Consider the following 13,521-nt stretch of genomic DNA (forward strand, 5'->3'; position numbering starts at 1 on the left):
TCTCTTAAGTGGGGAAATTTGTTATACCTCTCTTGGCGTTCTAGGGTTTGATATGCTCTAATACAGGAACTACAACTATGGAATTTACCCAAGCTAGGGATGCAGTCTACACAGAAAAAGGCCTCAAAAACAGAATCACTATCCAGATTGCTCATAAACCCAAATTTTCAAAACCAAAAACAAAATCAAACAATGGAAACTCCTCACGGAAACCTTCTAGAATTGGGAAACCCTTTTATAACGATCCCGGACGGACCCCCAGAATGCAACGCTAATTTCTAGAGGACGATTAAACGTGTCTATTGGTTTCCCTAGCGTTAGCAAAGTAGAAGGAATCTCGTGAAAAACAACCTTAACGTTAAGTAACCGGGTTCAAGAATGTCTAGGGGTATGATATAGGTAAATATATAACGAGAGTACGGGTGTCCAAACGGTTTTGTATATTATAAACCAAAATAATAATAACAATACAAATAACAATAAAATACTTAAACACTTAATAATAATAACAATAAGCATGCAAAAACACGAAATACGCGGGGGGGGGGGGGGATACGCGGGCTCTCTCTCTTTATAACAATAGTTTGAAGCCTGTGGCTTTCGCTCACCGATTGATGAAACGGTCTGGTGCCGTTCAACGTCGCTCGTTTGGGTCTCCCTAACCCTTTGGCTCTGTCCGCTCTTTAACTCGGCCCACTCTCTGGCTCGATCCGAACTCTGGCTCGATCCGAATTCTGGCTCGATCCGAACTCTGGCTCGATCCGAATTCTGGCTCTGTCCGAACTCTGGCTCTGTCCGATCTCTGACTCTGTCCGGTCTCTGGCTCTGTCCGGTCTCTGGCTCTGTCCGATCTCTGGCTCTGTCCGATCTCCGGCTCTGTCCGCTCTCCGGCTCTGTCCGCTCTCCGGCTCTGTCCGATCTCGGGCTCTGTCCGACCTCTGGCTCTGTCCGGTCTCTGGCTCGGTCCGGTCTCTGGCTCTGTCCGACCTCCGGCTCTTCCGTCACTCAGGACCCTGAGGACTTACTCAGGCCTCTGAGGACTCACTCCATCTCTCTGTCTGACCTCAAATCTCTCTAACTCCCTGGTTTTGTTCAGCACCATTTCAGTAGGCGTGGTTTAATTACGGAAACTGACATTTGGTGGCATCTTATTGGAGAGGTTAAAAGGTTAAGGGTAGCTTGGAGTAGGCGACTTGGCTTGAAGATTATTGGCTGTAGAAGGCTCGTGTATAAAAGTAGAAAGATGAAATCATCTGGTGTCTTTCCCAGGAAGAAGGTCGCACGACGGTACCACATGTCGCCACGTGTCTTTCGGGAAGGGTACACGTGGTTGTAGTTTTTATTTTTAAAGGTGGCCGTTTGAAGTAACACTTCTTTCAATAGTTTACTATAGATGCCCGAACGCCGTACAATAGAGAGCGCGCATCTCTAAGTCATTTACGATACGACGCCGAGTATTTAACAATAGAGAGAGAGAGAGAGAGAGAGAGGGGTTATAGCGCACAATGGATGAGTCAAGATGTGCGCGTTTTCCTAGCACCGAACGCTGGTTAGGGGAGAGCCACATGTAGAGAGGATACGATATTTTACACGGACAACAATAATACATTTTACAAGAAAAATACTAATGATACCCTTTTACGACTTGGACACCCGTAAGAAATTGAAAAATATAAAAGGGACTTAAAAACTAAATGTCATAAGTTTTAAATAACGCTAATCTAAATAGGAAATATTTTAAATGCAATAAGTTTTAAATAACACTAATCTTTAAATAACACTTTTAAAAATGAGCGTTACACTCCTCCCTCCCCAAGACCGAACGTCCTCGTGAGGTGTTAACTATCGCTAGGCATTCCCTTTCGGTGGTAGAATATTTCCGCTCACCCGTGCTAAGGGCGCGACTTAAGTATTGAATTACCCCTTCTTTTCCGTTGATATTTTGACTTAAAACACCTCCTATTCCGACGTCGGACGCGTCCGTCCTAACCGAAAATGGAAAATCATACCTCGGGGTCATTAGGATAGGGGTCGTCGATAAAGCAGTTTTCAGCAGATTGAAGCCCAGCTCCTGATCAACTTCCCACGCCCACCTATGAATCCTATCCTTATGCAATAGCCGCGTGACTGGCTCCGCCATTTTCGCGAAACTAGGGATGAATTTGCGATAATACGTAGCCATTCCCAAAAATCTCCGAACTTGATTTACATTTCTGGGAGGGGGGGTACTCTCTAATAGATTTTACTTTGTCTGGGTCTACTGCTATTTATTTGGCAGGTTAGCTTTGAGCGCCTGTAATTTGTTAACCAAAGCAGTTAACAAGTGACCCTCGGCAGTATTTGGTTTGGGGTTACCTGCCAATTGGGAGAGTAGGAGCGAGAGAACTATTCTCTCTTAAGTGGGGAAATTTGTTATACCTCTCTTGGCGTTCTAGGGTTTGATATGCTCTAATACAGGAACTACAACTATGGAATTTACCCAAGCTAGGGATGCAGTCTACACAGAAAAAGGCCTCAAAAACAGAATCACTATCCAGATTGCTCATAAACCCAAATTTTCAAAACCAAAAACAAAATCAAACAATGGAAACTCCTCACGGAAACCTTCTAGAATTGGGAAACCCTTTTATAACGATCCCGGACGGACCCCCAGAATGCAACGCTAATTTCTAGAGGACGATTAAACGTGTCTATTGGTTTCCCTAGCGTTAGCAAAGTAGAAGGAATCTCGTGAAAAACAACCTTAACGTTAAGTAACCGGGTTCAAGAATGTCTAGGGGTATGATATAGGTAAATATATAACGAGAGTACGGGTGTCCAAACGGTTTTGTATATTATAAACCAAAATAATAATAACAATACAAATAACAATAAAATACTTAAACACTTAATAATAATAACAATAAGCATGCAAAAACACGAAATACGCGGGGGGGGGGGATACGCGGGCTCTCTCTCTTTATAACAATAGTTTGAAGCCTGTGGCTTTCGCTCACCGATTGATGAAACGGTCTGGTGCCGTTCAACGTCGCTCGTTTGGGTCTCCCTAACCCTTTGGCTCTGTCCGCTCTTTAACTCGGCCCACTCTCTGGCTCGATCCGAACTCTGGCTCGATCCGAATTCTGGCTCGATCCGAACTCTGGCTCGATCCGAATTCTGGCTCTGTCCGAACTCTGGCTCTGTCCGATCTCTGACTCTGTCCGGTCTCTGGCTCTGTCCGGTCTCTGGCTCTGTCCGATCTCTGGCTCTGTCCGATCTCCGGCTCTGTCCGCTCTCCGGCTCTGTCCGCTCTCCGGCTCTGTCCGATCTCGGGCTCTGTCCGACCTCTGGCTCTGTCCGGTCTCTGGCTCGGTCCGGTCTCTGGCTCTGTCCGACCTCCGGCTCTTCCGTCACTCAGGACCCTGAGGACTTACTCAGGCCTCTGAGGACTCACTCCATCTCTCTGTCTGACCTCAAATCTCTCTAACTCCCTGGTTTTGTTCAGCACCATTTCAGTAGGCGTGGTTTAATTACGGAAACTGACATTTGGTGGCATCTTATTGGAGAGGTTAAAAGGTTAAGGGTAGCTTGGAGTAGGCGACTTGGCTTGAAGATTATTGGCTGTAGAAGGCTCGTGTATAAAAGTAGAAAGATGAAATCATCTGGTGTCTTTCCCAGGAAGAAGGTCGCACGACGGTACCACATGTCGCCACGTGTCTTTCGGGAAGGGTACACGTGGTTGTAGTTTTTATTTTTAAAGGTGGCCGTTTGAAGTAACACTTCTTTCAATAGTTTACTATAGATGCCCGAACGCCGTACAATAGAGAGCGCGCATCTCTAAGTCATTTACGATACGACGCCGAGTATTTAACAATAGAGAGAGAGAGAGAGAGAGAGGGGTTATAGCGCACAATGGATGAGTCAAGATGTGCGCGTTTTCCTAGCACCGAACGCTGGTTAGGGGAGAGCCACATGTAGAGAGGATACGATATTTTACACGGACAACAATAATACATTTTACAAGAAAAATACTAATGATACCCTTTTACGACTTGGACACCCGTAAGAAATTGAAAAATATAAAAGGGACTTAAAAACTAAATGTCATAAGTTTTAAATAACGCTAATCTAAATAGGAAATATTTTAAATGCAATAAGTTTTAAATAACACTAATCTTTAAATAACACTTTTAAAAATGAGCGTTACACTCTCAGTAAAATATTCCCCAAAGTGACAAACTTATGGACAAATATTATAGACTTATGGTAATAATAAGTGTAGGGAACTGTTGGCCGTAACTACTTGAATTAATTTCATTAAAAGTCGCTAGCAACAAGTGTTTCCTTTTAACCAGGTAGCTTTTTTGCCATATTAAGGCTTTGGAAAAACACGACGTTCTGTTTACATTTGAAAAGTTGCAATTGTTTCGTCATAAATAGTAACTTACAGGTCCTGGCTCTCGGATATATTTCTTCTTGGGGATTTCATTGAAGATTTTTTATTGAAGGGCCTATTGTTTACTATAAAATGTAATTTCATTTTTATACTTCAAATATTTTTGGGAACAAGTCTTCAATGGTTAAATCAACTGATTTATTTACGTATTGTACCTCAAAATGAAAAAAAAGGGTTTGTGCCAAATGTCGCATATGTATAGCGGAAGTAGGTTGTTCACTGGGTCCAACGAAATTATTATCATTGTTATAAACAGAGATGTAACTTGACATACACTTACGCTTTGTCTAGTATGTAATGGGAAAATTTTTAGCAAATAATCAAATGTTCAGAGAAATCTACAGATTGAGGTACATCTTCGACGAATAAACTACTGGACCCGTATCTAGAACAGCCCCGTTGTCCAATATTATAAAGATATCCACCCAAATATTAAAATTAACGCAATTTAATTAGCCAATGACATTAGAATGATAAACCATGCGACAAAGTAGAAAACAGGTAGGTGGTTCTTATTAACAACGACTTTAGGTCGAGTCACCTAATGATTATAGTTTGCCCATGCTTTGAATATTTGTGTTTCGCGATTCTCTCGGTAGAAGTGCTGGCGGGCAATGCTATTTGAAAAACCTTTTTGCTTAAGATTCAGGTTCGGAAGTTTATGCGTTCAAGGATACATCCGTTAGAGAAGCTAGTAAAGTAATACACGCTTACTTCCACGTTCTTACGGAACTATTTATGTTCATGATTTTAGTTAATTCCGCATACTGCAAGCATAGACCACCTACCCCAAGAAAGACTTGCATCAACTTCGAAAAAAAGGGTTAAAAATGCGCCTTTTTAAGAGCAAACATAAGTCTTCATTTAACGAAATAAAAATAAAAAGGTCGTGCGCGAGCCAGCTACTACAATTAGAGCTCGGCGTTTGGATAAGAATTAATTACTTTATTAATTTTTATCCAAAACACACATTTATCCACAAATTATCCGAAAAAATCTATTATTTTTACATGTTAAATTGCTTTTTAGTCTGGATAATATCCACGAATAAACAGTTAATCGAAATTTTTATGGTTAATCGAAATTTTAGCGGTTAATTTATCTGTTTCGCCAAGCTCTAACTACAATACATTATTGATTATCGCGTGTACAGTCCCGATCAAAAGTTTCTGGCCGTTTTCTCTTGGCAGCCATGCCCTACCACCATTAACCCTTATTTAATTTTTAAGTGCTTTATTTCACCTACATTATTTTCGTAAGGATTTTCTTTCATAGAAGCCCTCATTGGGCCTTGGAGGAGAGAAGGGGTTCCTCTCTACCTATAGTGAGTTGCAGGCTAAGAAAGGCAAAATATATAGTACAATCGGCGCAAGGATGCCTCAGATCGTTTCCGGTCATTCCACCGCGCGAAATTTGAATTTGGCCATTTTACGGTCAAATTCGAATTTTGCTCTTTTTGTCGTCTTTTAGCGCCATCTAGAGACCGAAATTGGAATCTTTATTTGTAAATTTCATAATTGTGGTGGTGAGCAAATTTAAAAGATAAGGCATTCCTATCATTCTTAAATTTAAAATAGTATGCATAATTATTTAATTTTGTCAATTTATTTCTACGTCTTACCAGTTAAATCGGCAGTTTCTTTTAAAATAGTTACCACGCTTTCTTGGGGGTAACGTTGACTTAATGAGCTATAGACGTTTAAAATTATGTTTTTATCTTTACTTGTTAACAACAAACCTTTATCGTGCTTTTTATAGTAACCTCTTGGGCTATTTAAAATATTTGGAGCTCCAATTATCGATCCTTCTTTAGCTGCATTCAGTAATTAAACTCATGACAACATGAAATTAAAAAATAGATTCCAATTTCGGTTCCTAGATGGCGCGAAAAAACGATGAAACTCCCGAAATTTGAAATTGACCGTAAAGTGGTCAAATTTAAATTACGCGCGGTCGACTGGCCGGAAATGGTCTGAGGTATCCTTGCGCCGACTGTACTATATATTTTGTCTTTCTTAGCCTGCAACTGACTATAAAATAAAAATTAAATGGCTGCCAAGAGAAAACAGCCAGAAACTTTTGATCGGGACTGTACCTTTAAAACGGTCTGCGAGATGGCGCGCACTTAAAAAAGTCGCATCGCATTAGAGGCATGATTAAATTAAATTTACTCCCAACGATACATGTCCCTCTTGGGGTACGTGGTCTGTGTTGCAAGCTAGCAAACTAATAAATGTTCAAAAACAAAATCAATTTTTTTGGTGGTCAATTTATTTAAGGCCAGGGGCTGAATACAATGTAATAATAACACGTTTTACAAAAAAAATAATTAAATACAACAGAAACAGTCATGCTTTTAATTTTAACAATAGTGTAGTATATAAAACTTTTTGCCGTTCTAAGTTGGTGAAGGCGTCTTAAGCGAATTAATATAAAGAAATTAAATATTAGTTTTCAAAAAGAGTAGTAATACTTTTTGGCACCATACACGCAAACAAAACCCAATTTTTCTTTGCCAATGAAAAGGGAAAAAGTTATGCAAAATTTAAAGAAATTGATCCACAGAAAATATAAAATTCTAGCCAACCCCGAAGCTCAAAAATAAGCCCATCCGAAACTTCCAGTTTTCCAGATCAATTTTTTTATACTTATTTCACGCACACGTTTTTCTCGAAAAATAATACAAAAATTCGTTTTTTAAAAAAGAGAAAAATTGGGGAGGAGCCTTTATAAGAAGTCCGAAAAATGGACAGTTTCATTACTGCGAAGTCTTCTCAGCTTCGATCGCTGCGGAAGAAAAAAAATTGATATTTTAATTAGAAATTTAAGGTTACGAGTTTCGAAAAAATAAGCTACAATTTACCTTCTTTAGTTGGAATCCAATTTTTTTCCTTGGTTTCTGTGTGCTTTAAAGCGGAAGGATCAAAACCTTCGATATTCTGGCGAAGCTTTTCTTGTTGAATTTCTTATTTTACAACAGAAATAAAATGATTGCCGAGGAGAAAGGAGAGCGCAAAAGTGGAAACAAAACAAATGTTAATAAGGTTAATAATGAGTACATCTAAAAAATCTTAAAATATGAAGTAGTATTGACAATTTCGGTATAGGCAAAGTTAGTAAGGCTGTAAAAAGGATTATATTAAAACCTGCAATTTAAAAACAAAAATATTAGAAAAAGTGTTAATATACGTGCAAATTCCACCTTGGGGCCTTGATATGTTTGAACAAAGTTTGCGCGAGGATTCTTTAAAACGCGAGGCTGTATTTACATTGCATAGCCTAATTATTGGGAATGCATTCGGAAGCTAAAATAAATATCTCAACTATACAATAACAACAAGGGGATAAATCTTTGATATACAAATTTCAATACGCAGAATAAATCTTTTAAAAACTATGTACAAATTTAGGATCCTCATAGCATCCTATACATTTTGGGGTTGGGGCGATTTCCTAACAATAATTCTGCGTCTGGGCTGCATGTTATTATTGTTTTGTGGTTGGGGATCGGGAGACGGCGAGTGAGACTCATTTGGTGAGATGTTCAATCGAGTTACAACTCGTGACCTAGGTTCTTGAGAGTTGGATCGAGAGCTATCAGGCGTTTCTGGCCTCATTCTGGGTTGAGGTGCAGAATCAATAGTCGGTTGCTTCGCTAAAAATAAAACCAAAAGTTAGAATATTTTACAATAAACATAATTATGTCACATAAGTGCGTCAGAATCATTTCTGGAATGAAAATACATCTTATGGCTCCTTCCGTCTAAGTCATTAGACCTAATACATTGTTTACCTTGTCGTCATATAGAACCATACAGCGCTCGAAATGGACCGGAACGCATTTCCAGTTCGTAAAAGTTTCCACATATCATTCCAGTTCATAAAGACTTTTTTAATGCACTGCTCCCATTTTTCAGAATAATCGGAAGCTTTGAAAGGAAACATGTTCCGGTTCGCGAATAAGTCCATTTCGAGCAATGGAACCATGTTGTTTCTAAGAATCAACGCACAACAAAGTTATTAATTTGCATATATTTATCACTAGAGGTATGACAACAATTCTACATCACTGGACACAGTAATTTTAATTATATTGCCTATCTGACACATTTATGGAACATAATTATAATTATAAACTTATGGATAACTTACCAAAAGGATATCTGTTAGTTATATTGGTATTTGCAGTTCTATTTCTCGACATTGGTGTATCCATTCTAAGCCTTTGAGGGGGTGGAGCAGGCTGGTCTTCTTCACTCTCAGATTCTTCTGATGAGGATTGTTCAAGTTGTATGGGTACTAAAAGCAAAAAATACATTATGAACTGAACTTTTGTGATTGTAAGTTGTTGATAAACTTACTTAATCGAGTGATACTTTGCTGCTTTCCCCATCCTGACTGTGGTTGCGCGGGAGTTGCGACAGGTATAATGGTAGTACTTGGCCTCTGAACAGGCCTACTTTCAGATTGTTGAGTCGCAAATGTGGGCCTTTGAGCAGGCCTATTTTCAGATTGTTGCGTTGCAAATGTGGGCCTTTGAGCAGGCCTATTTTCAGATTGTTGCGTTGCAAATGTGGGCCTTTGAGTTTGCCTTCCTTCTGGAATTTCTGCAGGTTGCATAGGCCTTTGAGCCGGTTTCCCCGGCTGGGACGTTTGTCTTTCAAAGTTGCTGTTAGCATTGGGAGCTGCTTGTCTCACTGGATTCTTATTGGGAGTGGCATTAGTTTGTGGTTTTTGAAGGCTTATGGTCATAGCACTAACAGCCTTGGGTGGAGGCACTTCGTCCTCGGATTCAGTTTCATATTCGCTACTTTCTTCTTCTATTAAAAGATTTTAGAAATGAAGTTGCACAACCCACACAAATATTTTAGCAATAACTTACTTTTGACTGGTTGAGCGACAGTTCTTGTCTGAGGTATTCCAGGGGTATAAGTTGGGTTAGTTTGTTGGTTAGCAGCTTGTCCTTGCCTCGCTTGGTACAGCCTGCTTTGCGGTTGATTCAATACCATTGGTGGTTGGGGACTTGGCGATTTGCTTACATTCTGATTAGTTGGCGCTGGTCTGGCAGGAGTTATGTATTTGGGTTGTGGTTTAGCTACCTCAACGTTCTCCTCTTCTTCAGATGACCCTTCAGATTCTTCTGAAACTTCCTTTTTAGCTGGAGGCCATTTTGCAGTAACACTACCTTGGCTGGCTTGATTTCGGTTTGGAGCACCGTAAGATGGTTTTCTAGCATTTGTAGTATCATGGCTCGACGCTGCAGGAGGAGCTTTAGCTGTACCATTTGTTACAGGAGCTTCAAAGGTTGGCCTTGCATTCCTGGTAGGGGTTGAAGTAGTTTTGCTTGGTTGGGCCTCTTGAATAGGTTTATTAGGTGCAAAGCTTGGTCTTTCTGCTTTGACCGTAACAGGCGTTTTAACTGTTTTAACTGCTTGAGATGGTGGACTTGGTTTGACTGGTTGCGTTGGAGCTGCCTGAGGTGGTGGACTTTTTTTAATGGCTTGCGTTGGAGCTGCATGAGGTGGTGGACTAGGTTTAATGGGTTGCGTTGGAGCTGACTTTACTTGAGGCATTGGAGCTACCTTAATTGGAGTCTTAGGAGCTGGTGTGGGTGTGTTTTGTTTGTTTGATTGAGGTGTTGCCGTTACATTCGTTCTATTCATAGCTGGTGTATTAGAAGAAGGTTGAATGACCAATTTTGATGTGACCGGAGCTGGTTTATTCACAGGCAACTGAATTTGATCGTACTCGTCATCTTCGTCACTCTCTTCTTCAGATTCCTCTTCCTCTTCTTCCTCAGAGCTCTCCTTTTTATTAATAACGGGAGCCAATGATTCTACAAATATACCATCTTTTTTCTCATTTTGAATATCTGCTCTCGTCGGTAAGGAGTTTCTTTCAACAGTTTGGGTAGGTTTCAGTTTAATGTTTCCTCTATTCTCAATACTGGCCAAAACTTCATCAAACCCTCCGTTACCCCCAGCTCGAGCCTTCTTCCTGATGTTATCAGGGACACCTTTTAATTCTTTTTTGGGAGATTTAGCATCTTCATCCTCTAGCAACTCTTGAATTAGCTGATCCACATCTTTACCTTCTAAAAGTTTGCTCAATTCAGCTTCTAATTCGTGGTCAACCTCCTCCTCTTTGGGTTCTTCCTCAAAGCTTTCATTTTTCTCCTTAGACGGTTGACTTTTAAATGCTAACTTATTTGTCTTGAATGGTGGCTCCGATTTAGGAGATGGAATGGAAGCTGGTCTTTCAAATTTCGCCTTTTGAACTTGTACATTATCAAATACTGGAGTTTCTGGTTCAGCTTGGGCCATCATTGGCATAGGTGGTGGTGGTGGGATGTTCATTGGCATCGGGGGAGGCGGTGGTATGTTCATAGGCATTGGTGGTGGTGGAGGAGGCGGTGGAGGTATTCTGAAATTTCCTGGCATTGGAGGTGGCGGTGGTGGTGGGGGAGGAGCTATACCTCCCATTTGAGGCAGAGGAGGTGGCAGAGGAGGTTGGGATGAAGCATTATAGAGCAGTGGCGGGGCCTTGGATTTCATTACAGGAGATTCTGGTGCAGATGTAGGTGGAGATGCGTAGGTTTGCGTTGGAGGAGGTTGAGCAAACATAGGTACAACTCGTCCTATATTCTTTTCAACCATAATATCTACAAAGCCATAATTACAATTTACCTCAGCGCTCAACTATGAACGGATATCAAATTATATAATTACCATCTTTTGTTGGTAGAACATTTTTCTCCACAGTTTTGGTCTTTTTTAAGTTATTTTTTGAGAAACTTTGGATTCCATTAAGAAACTCTGCCATATTACAACCGTTCCCACCGTTTTCTATTAATAAAGAAAACCATGTCATTATGCCTTGGTAATAAATGTTCCTCACAAAACATACCAGGTTTAGGAACGGTAAACTGTCGGTTATTGGAAGGGCTTCGAGATCTCGATTTATCGCCATTCGGAGCTTGGAGTCTGTCTATGAAAAAAATCTCACTTGAATTAAAGGTTGCATGTTGAAATGGTGGTACACAAACAATAATACCTCCACAACAATTAGGACAACATGTATAAATTCTTGATCCAAAATTCGTAAACACACTTAATGGGTGATTTTTGCAGACATTAATTTTAGCGTAATTATTAGTATTTAACAAGACTTTTAGCCCATTTATTGTGTAACATTATACAAAAAGATAGGAGAAAGAATATGTCAACTGCTTTCGTATATTTACTACATAAGCCATGCATAAAACAGCTTAATATCTAAAGTAAAACGGGAAAAAACCAAAAGAATGGAAATTTTTATTCAGTTTTGGATCCATTGGCATTTGGACCTGAAAGTGAGAAACGTAGTAATTTGTATATGCATAATAAAAATTAATCATTAGGAGCCAAGATATTATTCTAAAAATGGATCATGGAAAAGCCTAACCTTTCTAGTGTTGGATCAAAGTCTAATTTTTATCACAGTAGAAAGCAGTTGACATTGGAAGTATGCCATAAAATAAGAAGGTGTACATACCAGTGTTGCGGGACCGCGAAGAAGTTTCAGCTGCAGGAGCTGCTGGCATGAAACTAATCGGTATTTGCGGCACATAAGACGAACCCTTTCTTTCTACTTTTTCTTTTTCAATGTCTAGTAACAAAAACAGTTGAAATTTAAGAAATGAGTTATAGTAGACCAAATACTTTCTAATTATAGAACAATTTTTTTCTTCCATTTAAAACTTTAAAAGCTAAGATGTTTAAAAGATAAAAAATCTTACCTTCTTTGGAAGGTAGAACGTTCTTTTCTACCGTTCTGGTTTTTTTCAACTTTACTTTGGAGAAACCTTGTATGTTGTTTAAAAGTTCCTGCATATTTTTTTCATTCTTCATGTCTAAGAGTACATTCTCAGTTTAGATTAAACTGCCTTTAATTAACGAAGTCAATACATACCTTCGGCTTTAGGAAGACAAATCTTCTCTTTTGTCTTAGTACGTTTCAATTTGTAACGTGGAAAATTCTCTACTCCGGATTTTAGATCCTGTTGAAGACGCTCTTGAAGAACATCTGCGAGAAAAACCGCGCAAGGAATTTTTGCATTAGAAAAAGGCTAAGTTGGCTTATTTCGTATCCCTTCACCCCCACACTCTAGTCAATGCGTTAGAAGTCACCAGGTGAAAAGCAGCACTGAGCAGAGTCAAAAATGCGTTAAAAACAACTAACACGAAAAACCACACAGATGGGGTGGGGGACAAATTTCACTTTCTCCACTCTACATATAAACGTCAACCTTAAAAAAAACTAGATCACTATGTTGGACTATTTAAAGATTCCCTCAGCTTATGATCTATGTCCCCAAAACTTTCACTAGCGGCAATATGCCAAAGGGAGTGACGTTTATTTATAGACACAGACGCCTACACAACAACCCTACTCTACAAAACCATCTGATCTTAGCTGCTAGGTTAAGTCTGCCATGCAAGTTCCAATAGCCTAGTAGCATCGTTAAATTGTAAACGCCCTAAAAACAGCAATCACTAATTGATCGAGAATATATACCTTCCGCAGTGGGGAGAACTATTTTTTCTTGAGTATTACAACGTTTCAGTTGATGGTGACCAAAACTCTGAATTCCCTGCAAATGCTTTTGCTGGTCTTTCTCGTGAATTATGTCTGAAATTTTCATTCGCAATATATACTAGGTCTGTCTTACCAAGTGTTTTAAGCAATTAAATGAAAGGGCACTAAATACGAACATTCCCACATGTGCTACTAAGAAAAGCCAATGCAAATCTACCTTCTTTCGTAGGAAGGACATCTTTATAAACCATTTGAGCTGGTTTTAAATCTGCTCTGCTGAACTCTTCAACTGACGCTAGCAGTTCATTGTCATGAGTTCTACCTAAAATTCATTCCCATGCCAAATTATATTTTAATCCCCAAAACCTCTGGATATTAACCTTTATCTTTTCAATATTCACCTGGTTTCTTTAGAGATTCTTGTCGGCTAAAGGATGGCCTAGGTCTTTTAGACGCTGAATCTTGTCTCATCATGGGTGGTCTACCTTCCACCGGTTGCGGGGCAGCTA

General features: G+C 39.6%; 1 protein-coding gene across 5 annotated transcripts in view; it reads right to left on the reverse strand.

Moving 5' to 3' along the window:
- Nucleotides 1–7,407: 7,407 nt before the first annotated feature.
- Nucleotides 7,408–13,521, reverse strand: part of LOC149944210 (uncharacterized) — a 63,074-nt gene continuing 56,960 nt past the window's right edge. For 3 of the 5 annotated variants that reach the window (XM_090174705.1, XM_090174703.1, XM_090174707.1), the window contains 12 exons: nucleotides 13,414–13,518; nucleotides 13,230–13,334; nucleotides 12,992–13,105; nucleotides 12,386–12,499; nucleotides 12,213–12,326; nucleotides 11,969–12,082; nucleotides 11,342–11,422; nucleotides 11,164–11,280; nucleotides 9,318–11,096; nucleotides 8,797–9,255; nucleotides 8,588–8,734; nucleotides 7,408–8,090 (listed from right to left, as the gene is read on the reverse strand). In XM_090174705.1, the coding sequence (XP_090030831.1) occupies nucleotides 7,861–8,090; nucleotides 8,588–8,734; nucleotides 8,797–9,255; nucleotides 9,318–11,096; nucleotides 11,164–11,280; nucleotides 11,342–11,422; nucleotides 11,969–12,082; nucleotides 12,213–12,326; nucleotides 12,386–12,499; nucleotides 12,992–13,105; nucleotides 13,230–13,334; nucleotides 13,414–13,518 (3,479 nt within the window). In that variant the 3' untranslated portion in view covers nucleotides 7,408–7,860. The remainder of the gene's footprint in view (nucleotides 8,091–8,587; nucleotides 8,735–8,796; nucleotides 9,256–9,317; nucleotides 11,097–11,163; nucleotides 11,281–11,341; nucleotides 11,423–11,968; nucleotides 12,083–12,212; nucleotides 12,327–12,385; nucleotides 12,500–12,991; nucleotides 13,106–13,229; nucleotides 13,335–13,413; nucleotides 13,519–13,521) is intronic. The other 2 variants (XM_090174706.1, XM_090174708.1) reach the window with 2 other exon arrangements.

The sequence above is a fragment of the Leiobunum rupestre genome, chromosome 5, assembly GCF_980474605.1.
Source record: "Leiobunum rupestre chromosome 5, qqLeiRupe1.1.hap1, whole genome shotgun sequence".
NCBI classification, from domain to species: Eukaryota; Metazoa; Arthropoda; class Arachnida; order Opiliones; family Sclerosomatidae; genus Leiobunum; species Leiobunum rupestre.